Genomic DNA, 25,637 nt, shown 5'->3' on the forward strand with positions numbered 1-25,637 from the left:
TTTCTAGAGACCCAGGAGTATAACATCTCTTTTGTCTATATCAGACAACTCTATCTATTAAATTTTATTTTCTGTTAGTAATTCTCAGTAGACCTGCTGCAGGTTGTTGAAGATCTCATGTTGCCACTTTTCATGTTTTCAGCAAAAACTTAGAAATATGTGTACACATATAATTAAAGTATTTAAGAGAGAATATGTGATTTTTGTCTCCTTGAATGAGGACAATTGCTTGAATTTTTTTAATTATTATGACACATTGTTTATCAAGGATATGTAGTCAAATTATCTTATTGCAATAAAGATAAATGGTGGCAGATAAAACAGATAAAAATGACTTAATACATTAGAGATTTGAGTCCCGATTCTTATATTTAGTAGTTTATAATCTTGGAAACTTACCTTTCAACCCTTCATGGGTGAAGAGGAAAATAATCACAACCTTCTCATTTTAATATTATTGATTAATACGTAAGCTCCACAGGTTGAAGCCTAAAACTTCCTAAGCAATTGATAACTCTTAATTCTGTTTTTTTCCTTTCACTGAGTACTACCTTATTCTAACATTTTATATCCATTTAAAATGTGGTAGTTTAGTAATTTTCAATAGTGAAATGAAATTTGTCTTTCAGTTTGATTATATGGGCTCTGAAGTGGCAGTTGCAGCTGAGAAAGTTGTCCATATCTTTGGTCTTATCAACATTGTAAGTATTTATGTTTAAATATTAAATATTCCTACTAATGCAATAACATTTATATTTATATTTATAAATAGCATTTGCAATTTTATTAAAAAGTTTACTCCTACCAACTAGTTTCAACCACCAATGGATTCCATCTACAAAAATGAATAAATTGAATATATTAGCGTTATGTATAGAGAAGTAATATAATACTTATGAAGACCTAACCTGTATGCGGTGTATCTTCTATTTTTAGATGTTTTCCCAGCTTAAAGTGACTGTCAAGCTAACTTCTTTGGAGCTCTGGTCTGATCAAAATAAGATTTCAACTACGGGGAATGCTGAGGAAGTACTACAAAGATTTGTGTCATGGAAAGAACGATTTTTGTTTCAAAGATCTCATGATATGGCATACTTATTAATGTAAGTGCATTTTTACATTGATATAGGGCTTATCAAATGATATGTGTTAGCTCTCAAAATTATATATAAAATGTGTTATATATGATGACAAGAAACCTCAAAAATTGTATGTGTACTGTTAGCAAAATGCAAAGTATAAAAATCTGATAACAATGTAAGACACTAAATCATGACAGACCATTATTCTCAGAGTAAACTGTTTACCCATGGAAATGTAGTAAACTTGAAAATTTGGAAAGCCTGGGGAGAAATATGGGGCCTCAAGGATTTTAAAGATTTTCTCAGAGGTAAATAATTGAAAACATTGTTTTAACACTAAATAAAATATAATATGCAGTAATTGCATATAAAGATAGTTAAAATGCAAACATTTAAATAGTAATATGGTTACCTTCTGGTTTTATATACTGACCCAGTGTGTAGCTATATAACTATATGTATTGTAACTTTCAAAAGTTTTCTTTTTGCTTGAATAATTTGATTAAATGGAAAGAATAAAAACATAATTCTGAAGGTCTTAAGCAATATGGGATATATTTATACATCTATTAGAGTTTCCTGTGGTATTTAAGGTCAGGAGCAATATTAACAGGACTGAAATGCAAGTTTCAAAAAACACCTTTCTTTACTGAGGGATCCAATTTTTAAAAGGTCATTAAGTTAATAATAATTTAAAATGTATTTATTTACAAGAAAAATTTTGTTGTTTAGTTATAGGGATCATCCTAATTATGTAGGAGCAACATATCATGGAATGGCATGCAATCCAAAGTTTGCTGCAGGAATTGCTCTGGTATGCATTTTATTCCCATCTATTCAGTAATTATATCACATTTTGCAAGTTAATATCCACTTCAAGGAGCCAAAGTACATATAGTATATTTACCATGCTGTTGTGACATATTTCTATAAAATAACTTTTATTTGGATTTTTAAACTAAAATATTATAATTTTTGAAAGTTTGTGTGTATGTGTGTGTGTGTGTGTGTGTGTGTGGTAAAATACACAGAACATGAAATTTACTATCTTATAGTAGTGTTAAGTTTGTTCCATTGTTGTGTGTAATAGATCTCCAGAACCTTTCATCTTGCATATCTGTAGCTTTGTACCTTTTCACCAACATGGCCCCATTTTCCAAACCCTGGCATCCACCATTCTACTGTCTGTTTCTGTGAGTTTGATATTTTTGGATTCCACATACAATGATGATCATACAGTATTTGACTTCATATGCCTGGCTTATTTCTCTTGTATAGTACCATCTAAGTTCATCTGTGTCATTACAAATAGCAGGATATCATTCTTTTTATGGCTGAATAATATTCCATTCTGTGTGTGTGTCAGTGACATTTTATTTTTCCATTCTTCTGTCAATAAACACTTAAGTGTTTTCAATGTCTTGGCTATCATAAATAATGCTGCAATGACCGTGGAGGTGCAGATATCTCTTTATGGATACTGATTTCAGTTATTTTGGATAAAAATACAAAAGTGGGTTTGTTAGATCATATGGTAATCCTATCTTTAATATTTTGAGCTATCATACTGATTTTGAGAGGGGTTGTGGAATTGTATAATTTCACCAGCAGTTCACATTATAGTCATCACATTCTCACCAACACCTATTATTCTATTATTTTCTGAGGTTGCTTTTTTTTTTTTTTTTAATGGTAGCCATTCTTTTGGGCATGTGGTGATATCTTAATGTGGTTTTGATTTGCATTTCTATGATTATCTTTTCATATACTTTTTAGACTTTTGTATATCCTCTCTGGAGAAATGTCTTTTCAAGTCTTTAGTCCATTTTTAAATTGGTTTATATGAATTTGATGTTTTTTATTCTTGGATTATAGGAGCTCTTTATATTTTGGATTTTAATATGTTATCAGGTATTTGATGTGCAAATTTTTTCCCTCATTTTTTAAGTTGCCTTTATGCTCTGTTAATCATGTTCTTTGAAGCACATAAGTTTTATGTTTGATGTAGTCCCATTTGTCCATTTTTGCTCTCGTTGCCTGTGCTTTTGGCATAATATCTAAGAAATCATTGTCAAACCTGATGTCATGATGATTCCCCCCATGTTTCTCTTAGGAGTTTTATAGTTTGGGGTCTAAAATTTAGATTTTTAAGCTATTTTGAATTAATTTTTGTATATGGTGATGGAGGTCTAACTTTATTCTTCTGTATGTGCATATCCAGTGTTCCCATCACCGTTTATTGAAAAAGCTATATTTTCTCCATTGAGTATACTTGTTGAAGAGACTTTCCTTTCTGCATTATGTTATCTTGGCACCCTTTTATAGATCACTTAACCATATATGCAAGGGTTTATTTCTAGGCTGTCTATTTCAGTGATATATATGTCTGTCTTTATGCCAGTACCATACTGTTTTGGTTACTTTGCTTTATAATATGTTTAAAATCAGGAAATGTGTATCCTTAAACTCTATTCTTCTTTTTTGAAATTAGCATGGTTATTTAGGGTCCCTTAAGATTCCATATTAATTTGGGGATTATTTTTTCTCAATTTCTATTAATAGCTTAACTTTGATTGCATACAAAAGCACTACTCACAATTCTACTCCACACTTTATGTTACACCATAGATTATAGGATTTATTTTGTTTTGGTATTTGTCCTTCCAATTCTATACAATATTTAAAAGTGAATTTATCCACCAAAATTACAATAATGCATGTTATTACATTTTTCCATGTATTTACCTATATTAGAGAACTTTATAATTTCTTTTTTGGCTTTAAGTTGCTGTCTAGCATTCTCTCTTCAACATGACAGTCTCCATTTAATATTTCTTATAGATCAGATTGAGTGGTAATTAACTTTTGTTCATTATCTCAGCTTTTATTTTTTTGAAAAAGTGTTCATATCTGCATTATATTTTGAAATGCAGTTTTACCTGATACAATAATTTTGATTGACAGTTCCTTTCAGCACTTGAAAGTATTCATCCCAAACCCTTCTGTCCTATAGCGTTTCTCCTGAGAAATCTACTGATAATCTTATGAGAACTCCCTTATATGTGACAAGTCACTTCTGTCTTTCTGCTTTCAGGATTGTCTCCTTGTCTTTGGCTAATGGGAATCTTTGTGAGTCTCTCTGGATTTATCCTGGTTGGAATTTGTTGAGCTTCTTTTGTATGTTAACTCAGATTTCTGAAGTTTGTGATCATTATTTCTCCAAATGAACTTCCTTTCTGTCCATTTCTTTCTCTCTTCTCTCTCTGAAACTCGTTATAGGAATAATGCATACATTGGTCTGCTTTTTGATGTCAATAGGTTCTTTTTACATCCTTCATTTTTTTTCTTTTATTTCTCTCACTGGATGATTTCAAATGATCAGTCTTCAGGTCTGATTTCTTCTTCTGCCTGATCAAATTTGATTTTAAATAACTTCCTTAAATTTTTGAGTTCATTTATTGTCCTTTTCATCTCTAGAAATTTTTATAATAGTTTAAATCTCCTTGTTTATATATATATATATATATATATATATATATATACAGAATTTATTCAGATACATAAGGCTAGTTCATCATTTGAAAATCTAGTAAATGTAACCAAGTCTATCAATAAGCTGTAATAGAAAAATTTCTTTGATCATATCAATACATGCAGAAAAAGAATTTGACAAATCCAACACCATTTGTGATGAAATTTTGGAAAGGAGGTCTAGAAGGGAACTTCCTTAAAATATGAAAGAACATCTAGAAAAAAACCTACAGTTAACACCTCAATGGTGAGAAAATAAATGCTTTCCCAGTGAGATAAGAAACAAGGCAATAATGTAACTTACCAGTCCTTCTCGGCTTTGCGCTGGAAGTGCAAAACACTGGTAACACAAAATGTTGTGAGGATGTAGAGCAACAGAAACGCTCATTCACGAAGAATGAAGAAGACCATTTGGCAGTTTCCCCCACTTGTCCTCTTAACAGTCACTCAAATGAGTTGAAAACATATCCACACAAAATCCTGTACATGAATATTTATAGCAACTTTATTCATAATTACCAAAAATCGGAAGGAAATAAGATGTCTTTTAATAAGTGAATGGATAAACACACTGGAATAAATACATATAAAGAAATATTATTCAGTGATTTAAGAAGTGTCTCATTAACCCACTAGAAGATATAGAGGAATCTAATATTTGTTAGTGAAAGAAGACACTTGAAGAAAAGATTAAATACTGTTTATCCTTTATTATACTGTATATTTTACTGTATTATTATTCTGTGACATTCCATAAAAGGCATTATTTATGGAAATAATGCAAAGATCATTGATTACCAGAGGTTTCTATGTTTCTAATATCATTAATTCTCAAGTTTTAGTTTTTAAGATGAAAGAAATGCTACTTGCCAGATATTAATATTCTGCCTTTAGAAAAAAGTTAATTTGATTTTCTTCCCAAAAACTATTTCTGAAGTGAAAACTAATTGCTGAGTCAGCCCTTAAGAATCTCTGTGTTTTTTCTGAGGGTTCATTTGGAAAGTAATATAGTTACTGAAGCAATGCTTATTTTCTCAATTTAAAAAGAAATTAGGGGGACCTGGGTAGCTCAGTCAATTAAGTGTCCAACTCTTGATTTTGGCTCAGGTCATGATTTCAGAGTCATGAGATCAAGCCCCACATTGGTTGTCTCTTAAATAAATAAGTGAACAAACAAATAAATAATAAAAATAAATTAAAACCAAATTTAAAAAATAAAAAATAAGATTTATATCAATAAAGTCATAAAATCATGAGATTACATTAATCTTAATTATTATTTCTCAATGCTATTTGGACAAAAATGCTATTACTCAAAGATAATAACAAAATTTACCTATTTGTCCATATTTTTAAGCAAATAATTAATTTCGGTATACTGGTTCTTTTTTTAATTTGTATTTGCATTTACTTGACAAGATAAAATAGGTAATGAAACAACTTAGATAACAATTCTGATTTTTTTTCTTTTTAGTATCCACAGACAATAACTTTAGAAGCATTTTCAGTTGTTATGACACAGTTGCTTGGAGTTAGTCTGGGATTAACATATAATAATGACATCTTCACTTGTTACTGCCCAGGAACTACATGCATAATGAACAGCAAAGCAATGTAAGGTTTTATTTTTGTCAAATCTATATCTTCATATGGGAAATGTTTACAGTATTTTTAATGCAAAATATCTTTCAGTATAACCTGATTAAGAATATATTTATTAAATAAACATGCACTTATTTAATGCTTAGTGAAGGAAGTGAGTATTTTATATTGTAGAAAATGTGCTCAATCATTCTGTATTCTGTGTAATAATGCATTTTTAATGAGTGTCTACTATGTCCTGATTATTGTGTTTGATTTACAAGTGATAAACAAGGTAGATAAGTCCTATATATATTTGTCCATCAGGGACAGAAAATTAAAAACTGGACATAAGAAGAACATAAAAACATATAAACATAAGACATAAGAACAAACAAAATCTAAACAGTTAATGATAGCTGCTAAGAGGAAAATGAATAGGGAAAATATGGGGAGGAAAAAATTCTGATAAAGTGGTCTAGGAATAATTATGGAAATAATTATGTTGGGATCTGAAAGGGAATGAATGAATCTGGTTATTAAAGAGCTCATTGAAAACTTTTCAGTCAAACGAAGTGAAGTAATACTTGGATAACAAGCTCAAAAACCTTGGCAGACTGAAATAAGAAGGTTGCAGGGAGAATAAAATTGAAAAAAATTACTAGTTAGGACTATAAACAAGAATGTTTTTAGATATAAGAAAAAGAAGTAATACAGCGTGAGGCTAAAGAATCAGTCAGAGGAAGAAGTCCAGGATATAATATAGGAATGTAGGAAAGAGCCTGCTCATGCATCCATGACGTGGGAATTGGGGTTTTATAATAACTGTAATTAAATATATTCTTAATTGGTTACTTCAGTATGGATAATAAAAATTATAAAATTTTTAAAAAATAAATAAAATAAATATAAATATATAGAGAGTGTAGTGATGTTTGGGAAATGAAAAATTTTACAATAATCAATAGCAGTTTCTTATGACTGAGCAAAAAGGAGATGTCAAGAATTATTTATTGTAGAGGTTCTGGATCAAGAAGGCAACATAGGAAGAATCTGAACTCATGTCCTCCCACAGACACAACAAATCCACAGCTATGTAGGGAACATTTTCCTCTAAAAAATACAAAAATTTGCTGAGGGCTCCTACATATTGGGCAAATGAGAAAAAGCCCATATTTGAGTGGGAAGGAGAGGCTAAGACACAATCTTACATCTTTCTGTAATTGCCACCCCTCCAATGCCAACCCATAACTGGGAGGGACATGAAATCAGGAGTTTCTCCCTGAGGAATAAAGGGTTGAACTCTCATCGGACACCCCAACCTTTAAGATAGTAGGTGCTCATTTGGTTCTCTCCATCTGTTGTACTCTAGAATGTCAATCTCTTCCAAAGAGGAGCTTTAAAAGTTGTCTGAGATACCACTTTTTAATGGCTGCTACCCAAAAGGCAACCCTTGATCACCTAGCTCTGTGTCCAGAAAGATGTGTAACAAATGGAGAAACACAGCTACTGTGTTCTTGGTACTGCACAGATAAGAGATGGAAACACAACCCCAGACTTTCTGTGAAATGGCCCATTTAATCATCCTGGAGCATCTACATGAGAGTCAAGCTTCTGGTTTGGGACACCTCTTGAGTCTAACTAGGGTGGACTCTGGAAATGAAATTTATTTTATTAATTTTTTAATTTTTAATAAACATGTATTTTTATCCCCAGGGGTACAGGTCTGTGGATCACCAGGTTTACACACTTCACAGCACTCACCAAAGCACATACCCTCCCCAATGTCCATAATCCCACCCCCTTCTCCAAACCCCCTCCCCCCAGCAATCCTCAGTTTGTTTTGTGAGATTAAGAGTCACTTATGGTTTGTCTCCCTCCGAATCCCATCTTGTTTCATTGATTCTTCTCCTACCCACTTAAGCCCCCATGTTGCATCACCACTTCCTCATATCAGGGAGATCATATGATAGTTGTCTTTCTCTGCTTGACTTATTTCGATAAGCATGATACGCTCTAGTTCCATCCATGTTGTCGCAAATGGCAAGATTTCATTTCTTTTGATGGCTGCATAGTATTCCATTGTGTATATATACCACATCTTCTTAATCCATTCATCTGTTGATGGACATCTAGGTTCTTTCCATAGTTTGGCTATTGTGGACATTGCTGCTATAAACATTCGGGTGCACGTGCCCCTTTGGATCACTACGTTTGTATCTTTAGGGTAAATACCCAGTAGTGCAATTGCTGGGTCATAGGGCAGTTCTATTTTCAGCATTTTGATGAACCTCCATGCTGTTTTCCAGAGTGGCTGCACCAGCTTGCATTCCCACCAACAGTGTAGGAGGGTTCCCCTTTTTCCGCATCCTCGCCAGCATCTGTCATTTCCTGACTTGTTGATTTTAGCCATTCTGACTGGTGTGAGGTGATATCTCATTGTGGTTTTGATTTGTATTTCCCTGATGCCGAGTGATATGGAGCACTTTTTCATGTGTCTTTTGGCTATCTGGATGTCTTCTTTGCAGAAATGTCTGTTCATGTCCTCTGCCCATTTCTTGATTGGATGATTTGTTCTTTGGGTGTTGAGTTTGCTAAGTTCTTTATAGATTCTGGACACTAGTCCTTTATCTGATATGTCGTTTGCAAATATCTTCTCCCATTCTGTCAGTTGTCTTTTGATTTTGTTAACTGTTTCCTTTGCTGTGCAAAAGCTTTTGATCTTGATGAAATCCCAATAGTTCATTTTTGCCCTTGCTTCCCTTGCCTTTGGCATTGTTCCTAGGAAGATGTTGCTGCGACTGAGGTCGAAGAGGTTGCTGCCTGTGTTCTCCTCAAGGATTTTGATGGATTCCTTTCACACACTGAGGTCCTTCATCCATTTTGAGTCTATTTTTGTGTGTGGTGTAAGGAAATGGTCCAATTTCATTTTTCTGCATGTGGCTGTCCAATTTTCCCAGCACCATTTATTGAAGAGGCTGTCTTTTTTCCATTGGACATTCTTTCCTGCTTTGTCGAAGATTAGTTAACCATAGAGTTGAGGGTCTATTTCTGGGCTCTCTATTCTGTTCCATTGATCTATGTGTCTTTTTTTGTGCCAGTACCATGCTGTCTTGATGATGACAGCTTTGTAATAGAGCTTGAAGTCCGGAAATGTGATGCCACCAATGTTGGCTTTCTTTTTCAATATCCCTTTGGCTATTCGAGGTCTTTTCTGGTTCCATATAAATTTTAGGATTATTTGTTCCATTTCTTTAAAAAGATGGATGGTACTTTGATAGGAATTGCATTAAATGTGTAGATTGCTTTAGGTAGCATAGATATTTTCACAATATTTATTCTTCCAACCCACGAGCATGGAACATTTTTCCATTTCTTTGTGATTTCCTCAATTTCTTTCATGAGTACTTTATAGTTTTCTGAGTATAGATTCTGTGTCACTTTGGTTAGGTTTATTTCTAGGTATCTTATGGTTTTGGGTGCAATTGTAAATGGGATTGGCTCCTTAATTTCTCTTTCTTCTGTCTTGCTGTTGGTGTAGAGAAATGCAACTGATTTCTGTGCATTGATTTTATATCCTGACACTTTACTGAATTCCTGTATAAGTTCTAGGAGTTTTGGAGTGGAGTCTTTTGGGTTTTCCACATATAGTATCATATCATCTGTGAAGAGTGATAATTTGACTTCTTCTTTGCCGATTTGGATGCTTTAATTTCATTTTGTTGTCTGATTGCTGAGGCTAGGACCTCTAGTACTATGTTGAATAGCAGTGGTGATAATGGACATCCCTGCCGTGTTCCTGACCTTAGCGGAAAAGCTTTCAGTTTTTCTCCATTGAGAATGATATTTGCGGTGGGTTTTTCATAGATGGCTTTGATGATATTGAGGTATGTGCCCTCTATCCCCACACTTTGAAGAGTTTTGATCAGGAAGGGATGCTGTACTTTGTCAAATGCTTTTTCAGCATCTATTGAGAGTATCATATGGTTCTTGTTCTTTCTTTTATTGATGTGTTGTATCACATTGACTGATTTGCAGATGTTGAACCAACCTTTCAGCCCTGGAATAAATCCCACTTGGTCGTGGTGTATAATCCTTTTAATGTACTGTTGAATCCTATTGGCTAGTATTTTGTTGAGAATTTTCGCATCTGTGTTCATCAAGGATATTAGTCTATAGTTCTCTATTTTGATGGGATCCTTGTCTGGTTTTGGGATCAAGGTGATGCTGGCCTCATAAAATGAGTTTGGAAGTTTTCCTTCCATTTCTATATTTTGGAACAGTTTCAGGAGAATAGGAATTAGTTCTTCTTTAAATGTTTGGTAGAATTCCCCCGGGAGTCCATCAGGCCCGGGGCTTTTGTTTGTTTGGAGATTTTTGATGAGTGTTTCAATCTCACACTGGCTATTGGTCTGTTCAGGCTTTTTACTTCTTCCTGGTTCAGTTGTGGTAGTTTATATGTTTCTAGAAATGCATCCATTTCTTCCAGATTGTCAAATTTGTTGGCGTAGAGTTGCTCATAGTATGTCCTTATAATAGTTTGTATTTCTTTGGTGTTAATTGTGATCTCTCCTCTTTCATTCATGATTTTAATTATTTGGGTCGTTTATCTTTTCTTTTTGATAAGTCTGGCCAGGGGTTTTTCAATTTTATTAATTCTTTCAAAGAACCAGCTCCTAGTTTCGTTGATTTGCTCTATTGTCTTTTTGGTTTCTATTTCATTGATTTCTGCTCTGATCTTTATGATTTCTCTTCTCCTGCTGGGCTTAGGGTTTCTTTCTTGTTCTTTCTCCAGCTCCTTTAGGTGTAGGGTTAGCTTGTGTACCTGAGAACTTTCTTGTTTCTTGAGAAAGGCTTGTACCGCTATATATTTTCCTCTCAGGACTGCCTTTGTTGTGTCCCACAGATTTTGAACCATTGTATTTTCATTGTCATTTGTTCCCTTGATTTTTTTCAATTCTTTAATTTCCCGGTTGACCCATTCATTCTTTAGAAGGATGCTGTTTAGTTTCCATGTATTTGGGTTCTTTTTAAACTTCCTTTTGTGGTTGAGTTCTAGCTTTAGAGCATTGAGGTCTGAAAATATGCAGGAAATTATCCCAATCTTTTGATACTGGTTGAGTCCTGATTTAGGATAGAAGATGTGATCTATTCTGGAGAATGTTCCATGTGCACTAGAGAAGAATGTGTATTCTGTTGCTTTGGGATGAAATGTTCTGAATATATCTGTGATGTCCATCTGGTCCAGTGTGTCGTTTAAGGCCTTTATTTCCTTGCTGATCTTTTGCTTGGATGATCTGTCCATTTCAGTGAGGGGAGTGTTAAAGTCCCCTACTATTATTGTATTATTGTTGATGTGTTTCTTTGATTTTGTTATTAATTAGTTTATATAGTTGGCTGCTCCCACGTTGGGGGCATAAATATTTAAAATTGTTAAATCTTCTTGATGGACAGACCCTTTGATTATGATATAGTGTCCTTCCTCATCTCTTGTTATAGTCTTTGGCTTAAAATCTAATTGATCTCATATAAGGATTGCCACTCCTGCTTTCTTCTGATGTCCATTAGCATGGTAAATTCTTTTCCACCCCCTCACTTTAAATCTGGAGGTGTCTTCGGGCTTAAAATGAGTTTCTTGGAGGCAACATATAGATGGGTTTTGTTTTTGTATCCATTCTGATACCCTGTGTCTTTTGACAGGGGCATTTAGCCCATTCACATTCAGGGTAACTATTGAGAGATATGAATTTAGTGCCATTGTATTGCCTGTAAGGTGACTGTTACTGTATATGGTCTCTGTTCCTTTCTGATCTACCACTTGTAGGCTCTCTCTTTGCTTAGAGAACCCATTTCAAGATTTCCTGTAGAGCTGGTTTGGTGTTTGCAAATTCTTTCAGTTTTTGTTTGTCCTGGAAGCTTTTAATCTCTCCTTCTATTTTCAATGATAGCCTAGCTGGATATAGTATTCTTGGCTGCATGGTTTTCTCGTTTAGTGCTGAAAATATCATGCCAGCTCTTTCTGGCCTGCCAGGTCTCTGTGGATAAGTCAGCTGCCAATCTAATATTTTTACCATTGTATGTTACAGACTTCTTTTCCCGAGCTGCTCTCAATATTTCCTCTTTGTCACTGAGACTTGTAAATTTTACTATTAGGTGACGGGGTGTGGGCCTATTCTTATTGATTTTGAGGGGCATTCTCTGAACCTCCTGAATTTTGATGCTCGTTCCCTTTGCCATATTGGGGAAATTCTCCCCAATAATTCTCTCCATTATACCTTCTGCTCCCCTCTCTCTTTCTTCTTCTTGTGGAATCCCAATTATTCTAATGTTGTTTTGTCTTATGGTGTCACTTATCTCTCGAATTCTCCCCTCGTGGTCCATTGGCTGTTTGTCCCTCTTTTGCTCAGCTTCTTTATTCTCTGTCATTTGGTCTTCTATATCACTAATTCTTTTTTCTGCCTCATTTATCCTAGCAGTGAGAGCCTCCATTTTTGATTGCACCTCATTAATAGCTTTTTTGATTTCAACTTGGTTAGATTTTAGTTCTTTTATTTCTCCAGAAAGGGCTTTTATATCTCTCGAGAGGGTTTCTCTAATATCTTCCATGCCTTTTTCGAGCCCGATTAGAACCTTGAGAATTGTCATTCTGAACTCTAGATCTGACATATTACCAATGTCTGTATTGATTAGGTCCCTAGCCTTCGGTACTGCCTCTTGTTCTTTTTTTTGTGTTGAATTTTTCCGTCTTGTCATTTTGTCCAGATAGGAGTATATGAAGGAGCAAGGAAAATACTAAAAGGGTGGCAACAACCCCAGGAAAATATGCTTTAACCAAATTAGAAGAAATCCCAAATCGTGAGGGGGGGAGAAAGGGGATAAAAAGAGGTTCAAAAAGGAAGAAAGAAAAAAGAAAAAAGAATTAAAAAAAAGAAAACAAATAAGAAAAATATAAAAAAGAAAAAATATATATATTGTATAAACTAGTTAAAAAACGTTAAAAAAGAAAAAGGTAAACGTTAAAAAAACAAAAAAAAAATTTACCAGAAGGCAAGAGAAAAAACAAAAAATGAAAAGGAAAAAATTAAATTAACTGCCAGACTAAAATATATCACAGGGAAAAAGCCATGAGTTCCGTGCTTTGCTTTCTCCTCCTCTGGAATTCTGCTGCTCTCCTTGGTATTGAAACCACACTCCTTGGTAGGTGAACTTGGTCTAGGCTGGATTTCTTATTGATCTTCTGGGGGAGGGGCCTGTTGTAGTGATTCTCAAGTGTCTTTGCCCCAGGCGGAATTGCACCACCCTTACCAGGGGCCTGGGTGAGTAATCTTGGGGTTTGCGTTCAGGAGCTTTTGTTCCCTGAATGCTTTCCGTAGAGTTCCGGAGGATGGGAATACAAATGGCGGCCTCCTGGTCTCCGGCCTAGAGGAGCCGAGAGCCCAGGGCCCCACTCCTCAGTGCGCCCTCAGAGAACAGCGCCCAGTTACTCCCGTCTGCCTTACCTCCGGCCGCGCTCCGAGCTCACTGAGCCTGCGACCGGTTCAAGGTAACCCCGAGCTGCTAGCTTACTGTCAGCTCTGTCTCTCTAGCCAGCTTTCACGTTCCAATACCCGCAAGCTCTGCGACACTCAGACACCCCCGATCCTTCTGTGACCCTGCGGGACCTGAGGCCACGCTGACCCTGCGTGGGCTTCGCCCCGGTTTAGCCTCTGGAGCGATGTCCCTCAGCGGAACAGACTTTTAAAAGTCCTGATTTTGTGCACCGTTGCTCCGCCGCTTGCCGGGAGCCGGCCCCTACCCCCGGGGTCTATCTTCCCGTCGCTTTGGATTCACTTCTCCGCCGGTCCTACCTTTCAGAAAGTGGTTGTTTTTCTGTTTCCAGAATTGCTTTTCTTCTTCTCTTCGATCTGCTGATGGATTTTCAGGTGTTTGCAATCTTTAGATAAGCTATCTAGCTGATCTCCGGCTAGTTGAAGTAATCTCAGCCTGCCACTTCTCCACCATCTTGACTCCCTGGAAATGAAATCTTATGCCATTTTGTGCCCTCACTATGCCTCACAACAGATCTCTGGGATGTCAGGGAAAGGAACTTTTATAATCACCTGGTGCCCCAATTTTTGAAAATGATGCCCAATGGACACCTCTATATCTCATGGCTATGTTGGTCATCGGGATGTATGTTTGTGGTCCCTATCACTTGTGTACATTTTCATACTTTAAAAATTTGTTGCTTGAGGGTCTGTCTTCCAATAACCCTGAACTTATGTGCTGATTGAGGTCCTCCTTTTGAGTCAACGAAAGGCCTTGGTACATCCTTCAACCGTTGGAGCTAAAAACTAAAACGTGCTGCTTGGACAATCATAATAGTTTGAGACAACCAAGATTTAGGACAAGGTTGAAGTGCAAGGTTCAAAGCAAAGGCACCCCTTCAAAACTGGAAGAGATGGCTGTTTAATCTAATACCTAGCAATGAACAGAGAATAAAACAGAATGAAAAGACAAAGGAATATGTTCTAAGCAAAAGAAGGTGGGAAAACCTCAGGGAAGGACTTCAGTGATACAGAGGCTAAGTAATCTACCAAATGAATGGGAAGTCATGGTGATAAAGATGCTCACCAAGTTTAAGAGGAGAAGAAAAGATCAAGGTGAGAATATCAACAAAGAGTTACAAAATATAAGAAAGCACCCAAAGAAGTCATGGAACCGAAGAAGACAATGACCATACTGAAAATTTATTAGAGGGATTCAACAGTAGACTAGATGAAGAACAAGAAAAGATCAGTGAACTCGAGAACAGGATAGTGGAACTCACAAGCAGAGCATCAAAAAGAAGAAGAGAATAATAAAAATGAAGATAATTAAGGGGCTTACTGGACAAATTAAGCAAACCAATATTCACGTTATAGGGCTCCCAGAAGGAGAGGAAAGAGTCAAAGGGACGGAAAACTAGTTGACATTTGTCACCATAAAGAATAACATATTTGATTTTTTTTCTTGTGATAAGAACTTTTAAGATCTAATCTCTTAGCAGCTTGCAGATGTACAATACAGTGTTCCACCGTCCTGCCACTCTTGCTACGCACACTTGGGCAATAAAGAGCCCCATCTAAGCAACCTACCCCCAGTCCTGCCATATCAAGTGGGTACCATCAGCTAGCACTAGAGCTGCTCCCAAAGGCCCCACATAATGGCCTGTAGGAGTCATGGCCAGGACTCTCAGGTGGGCCAAGGGCCTGCCCTGTTCGCTGGTGTGCCTGGAGCAGTTGTGGCTGCACCTCACAGGTGCCTTGAGAGACAGCCCCACTCACCAGAAAGTCTGTATCAGTCATAGCATCACCAGAACAGGAGATTGCACACAGCCCATACAGGGGGCAGGCCTGGAGCATGTGTCTAGGTGGGTTTACATTACTGGGCTCTACAGGACCACCTTCTGCTTAAAGCCACTCTTGCAAGACATAACTACCCAGTACATAGAAACAAACAGAAGGAAGCAAAATAGGCACCAGATGTTGCAAATGAAAGAACAAGATAGGGGCGCCTGGGTGGCTCAGTGGGTTAAGCCGCTGCCTTCGGCTCGGGTCATGATCTCAGGGTCCTGGGATCGAGCCCCACATCGGGCTCTCTGCTCCTCGGGGAGCCTGCTTCCTCCTCTCTCTCTGCCTCTCTGCCTGCTTGTCATCTCTCTCTGTCAAATAAATAAATAAAATCTTTATAAAAAAAAAAAAAAAAAAAGAACAAGATAAAATCTGACAAAAAGAATGAAATGGAGGTAAAGTTCAAAGTAATGGTCATAAAGTTGGTCACCAAACCATAAGAAGACCAATCACAGTGCGAACTTCAACAAAGACATAGAAAATATAAAAAAAGAACCCATCAAGCTGAAGAATACGATAATGAAATTTAAAAAAACACACACACTAGAGGTAATCAACAGCAGATTAGATGATGCAGAAGACTGGATAAGCAGTCTGGAAGACTCGATAATGAAAAGCACCCAGAGAAGCAAAAAGAAAAAAATAATTTAAAAAAAGTCATGGATATTTTAAGGGACTTCTAGGGTAACATCAGGCATACTGGCATTCATATCAGAGGTTCACCAGAAGGAGAAGAGAAAGAGGAAAGATCAGATAACCCATCTAAAGAAATAATGTCTGATACCTTACCTAATCTGGTGAAGGAGATCCAAGTTCTTAGGAAGCAGTGTCTGAAATAAGATGGGCCCAAAGAGAGCAAAGACACATTATAATCAAAGTGTCAACGTTTAAACATCAACAGAGAATCTTAAAAACAGCAAGAAAAGAAACAGGTATAAGCTAATTTCCATAGGATTATCAGCTGTTTTTCAGCAAAAAATTTATAGGCCAGAATGTAGTAGCATGATATATTCAAATTGATGAAAGGAATACTTACATTAAAAAAAAAAAATGGTACCATCAAGATTGTCCCTCAGATTTTAAGAAGAGTTGAGGAGTTTCTCAGACAAGCAAAGCTCAAGGAGTTCATCAAAACCAAACAGGTCACACAAGAAATGTTAAGGGAGTTCTATCAATGGAATAGAAGAGACCATAATTAGAAATAAGAAAATTATGAATGAAATTAATCTCACAGGTAAAGGTAAACATATAGTAAAGGCAGCAGGTCAATCACCTATGTAACTAGTGGACGGCTGAAAGACAAAAGTAGACAATCATCTACCTATAATAGTCAAGGTATACACAAAATAAGATGTCAAATATGATATTAAAAACAAAACATAGGGGAAGTATAAATGTAGCACTTTTGGAACACACTTAAGCAACCATCAACTTGAAATAGACTGCAATATTCATATAATTTACATATGAAATTACATATTACATGGTAAACACAAAACAAATACGAATAGTTACACAAAAAATTAAGGAACTTAAACATAACACTAAGGGAGGTCGCCAAATACCAACAGAATACACCAAGAGAAGAAGGAAACAGAACCACAAAAACAATAAGAAAACAATTAATAAGACGGCAGTAGGTACATATCTTATCAGTAATTTAAATATACAAATTGACTGAATTCCCCAGCCAAAAGACATACGGTGTTTAAGTGGACAGAAACAAGAGTATATGTGCTACCTACAATAGAATCAAATATAAAGACACACAGAATGAAAGTGAAGGGATGGACAAAAGATATCCCATGCAGATGGAAATGAAAAGAAAGTTGAGGTAGCAATACTTCTATCAGACAAAACAGACTTTAAAACAGAGGCTGAAATAAGAGACCAAAAAAGGCCATTGCATGATGATAAAGGAATCACTCCAACAAGATGATGTAACACTTGTAAATATCTATACACTTAACATAGGGGCACCTAGGGGCACCTGGGTGGCTCAGTGGATTAAAGCCTCTGTCTTCAGCTCAGGTCATGATCCCAAGGTCCTGGGATTGAACCCCGCATCGACCTCTCTTGCCTGCCTCTCTGCCTACTTGTGATCTCTGTCTGTCAAATAAATAATAAATAAAATCTTAAAAAAAATAGGGGCACATAAATACATGAAGTGTGTCTTAGCAGACACAAAGGGAGATATTGACAGTAATAAAATAATAAGAAGAAACTTTAATGCCCCACCTATATCAATGGATAGATCAACCAGACAGAAAATCAATAAAGAAACATTGACCTTAAATGACACATTATCCAGATTAATTTAATCGATATATACAGAGCTTTCCATCTAAAATTGGCAGAGTGCACATTCTTTTCAAGTACACATGGAATATTCTCCAGGATAGGTCACATTAAGTCACAAAACAAGAATAAATACATTTAAGAAGATTTAAATTCTATCAAGCATCTTTTCCAACCACAAGAGTATGAAACTAGAAGTCAAATGCAAATCAATTTAAATTTAGTAGAAGAAAGTAAATAATAAAGATAAGTGGAAATAAATGAAATACACACTTAAAATTAGAAAAGAGGAACTTAAAGCAGATGTCTTGAAATGATAAAATCAATAAGCCTGTAGCTATACTTTCAAGAAGAGAAACCTTGATGAAAGAAATTGAAGACAACACACAAAAAAAGGAAAGATATTCCATGCTCATTGATTGAGAGAATTAAAATTGTTAAAACGTCCATACAACTGCATTTACAGATTCAGTGCAATCCCTATCAAAATATCCATGACATTTTTCACAGAGCTAGAACAAATAATCCTAAATATATATAGAACCACAAAAGACCCTAAACAGTCAAAGAAATCTTGAGAACAAATAAAACTGTATCATACTCCCTGATTTCAAACTCTATCACAAAGCCATAGTGATCAAAACAGTGCAATGTTGGTAATTAGGACACTTGGTGCATTTTCTTTAGGATTATTTTTTATTGAGTTTCAATTTACATTAAAATAAATGTTCATATTTTACCTGAACATTTTGATGCATTTTGACAACATATACATCTTCACAAATACCATCCCAATCAGGATAAGAATACCTCCCAATACCTCTGAAATTCTTGGTGTATTTTTCAAGTCAACCCTCCCCCCAAAGCAAATGCTTCACCAATTTCTGTCACATTAGATTAGTCTCATATGTTCCAGGAATTTGTATACACAATAGGCAATGTTCACATCTGACTTCCTTTGCTCAACAGAATGTTATTGTATGCATCAGAAATTCATTCCTTTTTATTGCTGGCTAGTATTCTTTTTTTTTAAAGATTATTTATTTATTTATTTGACAGATATCACAAGTAGGCAGAGAGGCAGGCAGAGAGAGAGGAGGAAGCAGGCTCCCCGCTGAGCAGAGAGCCTGATGGGGCTGGATCCCTGAACACCAGGATCATGACATAAACTGAAGGCAGAAGCTTTAATCCCTACTGAGCCACCCAGGTGCCCCACTGGCTAGTATTCTATTGTGTGGAAAAAAAAAAAAAACACCACAATTTGTATATTTACTGTTTAGTGGATGGACATTAGAGTTGTTTCCAGTATTAAACCTTTATGAATAAATCTTGATGAAAATCCTTGCGCCTCAAACCAAACCAAACCAAACCAAAACAAGAGTTAGCACAAAAATGAACACAGAGATCAGTGGAATAGAGTTCAGAAATAAACTCACACTTAAATGGTCAATTAGCCTTCAACAAAGTAGGCAAAAAATTCAGTGAAGAAAGAGAGTCTCTTCAATAGATGATATTGGGAAGACTGGACAACTACATGCAAAACAATGAAACTTGAATTTCTTATTTCATCTACAAAAATAAAGTCAATGTATTTAAAGACTTAATTGTAAGAATGGAAGTTATAAAACTCTCAGAGGAAAACGTAGGAGTAAACTTTGAACATTGGTCTGAGCAATATTTTTTGGATATGTCTGGTCATTAAAGGACAATAAAAGCAAAAATAAAGAAATGGGACTACATCAAACTAAAAAAAGCTTTTGCGCAGTGAAGTAAAACAATAAAACGAAAAGGTAACCTACTGAATGAAAGAAGGTATTTGCAAGTGATATACCTAATAAGGGGTTAATATCCAGAATATATAAAGAATTTACACAAAACTAAGAACACAAATAATTCCATTAAAAATTGACAGAGGGGCGCCTGGGTGGCTCAGTGGTTAAGCCGCTGCCTTCGGCTCAGGTCATGATCTCGGGGTCCTGGGATCGAGTCCCGCATCGGGCTCTCTGCTCAGCAGGGAGCCTGCTTCCTCCTCTCTCTCTCTGTCTGCCTCTCTGCCTACTTGTGATTTCTCTCTGTCAAATAAATAAATAAAATCTTTAAAAAAAAAAAATTGACAGAGAACCTAAATAGACATTTCTCCAAAGAAGACTTACAAATGGCCAGCTGACTCATGAAATAGGCTCAACTTCATTAATCACCAGAGTAATGTAAATAAAAACCACAATAAAATATCACCTCATACTTGTCAGAATGGCTGTTATCAAAAATAAGAAGTAGCAAGTGATGGTGAGGATATGGAGTAAAGGGAACTCCATGTAGTGTTTGTGGGAATGAAAAATAGGGTAGCCATTATGGAATATAGTATGGGGGTTCCTCAAAAATTAAAAATGGAACTACCATACAATTCTGCAATTCCACTTCTGGGTATTTAATCTGAAGAAAATAAAAACACTAATTTGAAAAGATATATGCACCCCTACCTTCAATCGCAGTATTATTTACAATAGCCAAGATAAGGAAGCATGCTAAATGTCCCCTGATAAATGTATAGGTTAGAAAATATTTTTTATATATATCATGTATATATATCATATATCAGCCATAAAAAACTATGAGATCTTGCCATTTGTGCAATATAGATGGACCTAGAAGGTACAATGCTAAGTGAATAAATCAGAGAAAGACACAATACCCATGATTTCACTTATATGTGGAATCTAAAAAAAAGTTAAAAAAAAAAAACAAACCCAAACAGAAACATACTGTAAATACAGCAAGCAAACTGGTGTACTGGTGTTTGCCAGAGAGGAGGGGATGGGAGAATGAAATTTTTAGAGGGGATGGGAGAAAGAAATTAAATGGTACAAACTGCCAGTTATCAAATAAATAAGACATGGGGATATAATGTACAGCATAGGAAATATAGTTAATAATGTGTAACAACTTTTTGTATGACAGATGGTTAGGGTCATTTCCTTGCAATGTATACAAATGTTGAGTCACACTATGTTACACAGGTGAAACTAATATAATATTATTGTCAACTACACTTCAATAAAAAGAAATTTAAAAAATACTATTCTCCACTAAAAGGAGCTGGGCTACCTTGGATAAATGATTGATTCTAGGCTAAGGCAGAAAAATCACATGAATATGGAACATCTCATGTCAGAATATAAGGAGGCGTTCAAAGAACCATGGAGATTTGTCAAAGGGACACAAAACCAGTTTGAAGTGGCTCCCAAAAGCCAAATCAGGGACAATTTGAATGCCATAAATAACAATGGTAGTAATTGGATTATAACCCAGTTAGTATAATTTGAAAACATGATTCAAAATTAAAATTGGAGTCATTAGTATGCAATGAAAACAGACTCAGTAATGATTCTGTAACAAAGTTGTGAAGATGGATAACCTCAGTGTAGTTATGAAAGAACAATTTATAACCTTAAATCCTAAATTGAGGAGAAGGTTTGTTTTAGCAAATAATCAGCCTATAATCATAAAACTTTTCAAGATCATGAAATGTAAGAACAAATGTAGATGATTAAACTAAGCAACAAACTTAGATATTGAGAACTAAATGATTGATTGTGAACTGGATCCTATTGCTATAAAGTGCCAATATTTTGATGAAAGGGAAATTTGAATAGAATTTGAGGATTAGATATTAGTAATGTATCACTATTTCCTGATTTTGAAGGGCCTGCCTGAGGAGAATTCATTTCTATGTAAGAATTATACATTAAAATACTTAAGAGTTATTAAGATTATTTTTGGCAAGTATTCTTAACTGTTTCAGGAAACAAAATTTATTCTTTAAACCATGTTGTATCATTTCTCTGAGATTTATATTACTATAAAATTAAAGAAAACATTAAGCAGTACACTTAGAAATGTACAAATATAAGATAAGGATTTGTACTTACAGATTTTATATACTCTATGTTGATATATTTAAATTGATAGATTTTGATACCAAAGACTAAATAACTCTGATTTTTCATTAACACATTAGTCATCTTTTATTCCTTCAGTTTAAATAAATTTCCTAATGTTTCATTTTAACTATTACTTATTATAATGCTAATAATTATATTGACAATAAAAATGAAAATAAGATGTATTTAAAGAGAGCTTTTTGTGTGTGAAGCACTGTTAAGATTGGTAATATATTCTGACTCATGTCATTTTAACTTCCTCTATGTACTAGATGTCTATTATATGAATTTACCACTTTTATTTTTGACTGGCATTAGGAAAAAAGCACATGATACTAATAATACTCTATATTAACTAACTGGTATTTAAAAAAAAAAAAACTTAGGGGGCGGAAAAAAACATTCTCCCCACCTTCTTGTGCACCTGAAGTGCACAGAATTCATTGTATTCTATTGAAGGGGGGTTTCTTTGAAACTGATTTTATTCCATTTATCTGAAGAATGTAATTTATTTTTAGACGTTCCCATGGTGTAAAGTTTTTTAGCAGTTGCAGCATGGATGAATTTAAACGTATGATTTCACAGCCTGAATTTGAATGTCTTCAGAATCAAATAGCTTCAGAAGTGGTTTACCAAGGAAGACACTCACTTTGTGGCAATGGAATTTTGGAACCACCAGAACAATGTGATTGTGGTGGTACAGAGGTTAGTGATAAACATAATAGTTTATCTAAAGATTTTTCTTTGTGTTTCTTGTGTAGCCTTATAGATGTGATATAAAACGGAAATACCTCCCCCCCAAGTGATGCACCACTTATCAAATATCTAAGGGAGATATTGGGACATGCGATAATGGGCTTGTCATGAATTTAAAGCATTTGAAGAGTAAATAAGAAGTAAATGTAGCATGGATTAAAGAGGTAGATTTTCTTCACTGTGTAACCGTTAATAGCAATATCCACTTTTCTGTATTATAAACATGGTTAAGGTCAATACTATTACCATTACCTCAGTCAGCTCCTGAACTCCTCCAAAGCAACTGCATTGGTTCACTAAGTTAATACATGTGTATTGTTTACCTCCTCATCTCCTAATTTCCATTCTTGCAACTGTGGGATCTTTATTTATTTTACTTGACTTCAAAGAATTTGATTAATAATAAATCTTGATGTATTGTTTTTATATTTAGCTTTTTGCTATTACTTTTTTTTTTTATTTGTGCTCGGTAAGATGGCTAATCATTGAATTTTGTTATAACTGCTTTCTTATAATTTTTAAGTTAGTGACTCAAATATTTTGTATTTTTATTAGTTTCATTTGCTCGAGCTCTCAGTACTTAAGAAATAATACTGATACCTCCAACTATACAGTTGTATTTGCCTAATTCTCATTATAATTTACTCATTTCGTGCTTTGTATATTTGAAGATTTTTATATAGTAAACATATTTACAATTTTTATATCTTCCTAGAAATTTAACGTTTACCTTTAAATGCTGAATCTGTTTTTCTCTCATGTTTATATCTGTTTTAAATTCTATCTGGTCTGGCATACATCTGTATCTGTGCACTCGCTTTCTTTAATTTGTATTTCCCTGATATTTTTAGTTTTTCTGTACTATTAAGTTCAATATTTTCATTGGGTTTTAATTTATTATTCACTCTGTCTTTGATTTATAGGATTATCCCTATAAACATTATTATGATTTTTTTGCCTATTGTTTTAATTAACTAGAGTCCATAATTTATTTAGATTTCATTTGTTTTTACCTAATGGCATCTTTCTGTCACCGGATCATCTCCAGGATACCTCATTATATTTACCTGTTATGTTATATTTACCTCATTATATTTACCTGTTATAATATAATGGTATATTTACCATTATATTTACCTGTTACATTTATTTATTTATTTATTCATTTGAGAATGTGGGAAAGAGTCAAGGGAGGGGAAGACAGAGAATCTTAAGCAGACTCCATGCCTATCTAACAGAGCCCATAACAGAGCTGATCTCACAACTGTGAGATCATGACCCCTGCTGAAACTGAGTTGGACACTTAAGTCACTAAGCCACCCAGGCACCCCTGACTATTATGATTTCTTATCGTCCTCTAGACTACATATTCTTCACAAGTTTAGTTGTCTCAAAATATGTATATTTTGTATGTTCACTTTGCCACATTTGTTTTTCTCTGTATGTTTTGTTTTTCTTCCACTATTTCTTTCAATGATTCAGTAGGTATGTACTTTCAGTCTCCCTTTAGTGATTATCCTTACATTTTTTTTTTTTTTACTATGCATACCTAAGGTTTAACCATATTTAGGCCACATTTCCCCCAAACTAACAGGATTTAAACCCAATTAACTTACATGACATTTTTATAAAATATTTAATTTCTGTTATTTGTATTCTTTGCATTAAAAAATACTCCAGATATTTTATTCAGGAGATAGTTGTTTTATTTTGCCTACCATTCCTTTTGTTTATTAAAGGTTTTGTTTTTTTGCATGTATTTCATTTCATTATTCTGAAATAATGTCCTTTTGAATTATATTCTATTCCTTAAAATATACTTATACTTAAATATATACTTTATATATTCTCTTTATATATGTTCTTTTTTCAATTTTTTATTTTTTATAAACATATAATATATTTTTATCCCCAGGGGTACAGGTCTGTGAATCACCAGGTTTACACACTTCACAGCACTCACCATAGCACATACCCTCCCCAATGTCCATAACCCCACCCCCCTTCTCCCAACACCCCTCTCCCCAGCAACCCTCAGTTTGTTTTGTGAGATTAAGAGTCACTTATGGTTTGTCTCCCCCCCCAATCCCATCTTGTATTTGCGACAACATGGATGGAACTAGAGGGTATCATGCTTAGCGAAATAAGTCAAGCGGAGAAAGACAGCTATCATATGATCTCCCTGAGAATAAATAAATATATATGCTCTTCTGATAGGGCAGTTCACTGCCCACTTTTGTTTATCAAAAAAAAATTATCATACTCATCATTTCATTGTGATATATAATACACATGAAATATGAATGATGAATATAACAAATAGATACTTAGCAAGCACCTGAATAATTTACACTGAGGTCCAAACAAACCTTATATCTGCCAAAGGAGTTCCTTTTATGTCTCATCCCAATCATATGCCCCTTCCTTCCAACCATCATTCACAATTTAATGATGATCATTTCAGTGCTTTACTCTTCAACATAGTTTTACCTCTATTTTTTGGATCCTTAAGCAATATCATTTGGTTGACTATTTTCTACCTTTATATTGCAATCATGATTTATATCATTTGGTAACTTGGCCTTTCACTCAATATTATGCTTGCAAAGTTCATCTATTTTTTAATGTAGCTATAGTCCAAATGTTTTCATTCCTTTTAGTGTTAATTTTATGAATAGTATAATCTATTTATTGATCTATGTCAGTGAAAACATAAGCTTTATTATTAAGACTCATGTGATTATGGCTTTTTTTGCACATATTTCTTGCTGAACATGTGCCTGCATTGTTCTAAGCTGTACCCCAATAGGTGAATGTGCTATGTCCTGAGGTATGTGTATATATTTCTTTGAATTGAGGATATTTTACCTACTTTGGGTTTTTTTATTCTTGAATAGTCTGTACATGTCTTTAATACACTTTTTGGCTTATTTCATCAGCATTTACTTCTGTAAATTTTCAGCAATTTATCAGTAGTATGGTAGAAGGCTCAGAGATATGCTTTTTCTCCAGTAAAACAAGTTTTCTTGGCACGAGACCAGTCTTGTAGGGAGAATCCCAATGAGCTAGTAGTTCAG

The 25,637-nt window shown here is 34.8% G+C and overlaps 1 protein-coding gene across 1 annotated transcript in view; it reads left to right on the top strand.

Moving 5' to 3' along the window:
• The window catches only part of LOC131820609 (A disintegrin and metallopeptidase domain 3-like), a 124,264-nt gene that overhangs the window by 42,237 nt on the left and 56,390 nt on the right, over positions 1-25,637 (top strand). The window contains exons 8-12 of the mRNA XM_059156297.1: positions 630-701; positions 937-1,103; positions 1,815-1,896; positions 6,088-6,227; positions 22,323-22,509. Coding sequence (XP_059012280.1) covers positions 630-701; positions 937-1,103; positions 1,815-1,896; positions 6,088-6,227; positions 22,323-22,509 — 648 coding nt within the window. The remainder of the gene's footprint in view (positions 1-629; positions 702-936; positions 1,104-1,814; positions 1,897-6,087; positions 6,228-22,322; positions 22,510-25,637) is intronic.

This window comes from Mustela lutreola, chromosome 18 (genome assembly GCF_030435805.1).
Source record: "Mustela lutreola isolate mMusLut2 chromosome 18, mMusLut2.pri, whole genome shotgun sequence".
Lineage (NCBI taxonomy): Eukaryota > Metazoa > Chordata > Mammalia > Carnivora > Mustelidae > Mustela > Mustela lutreola.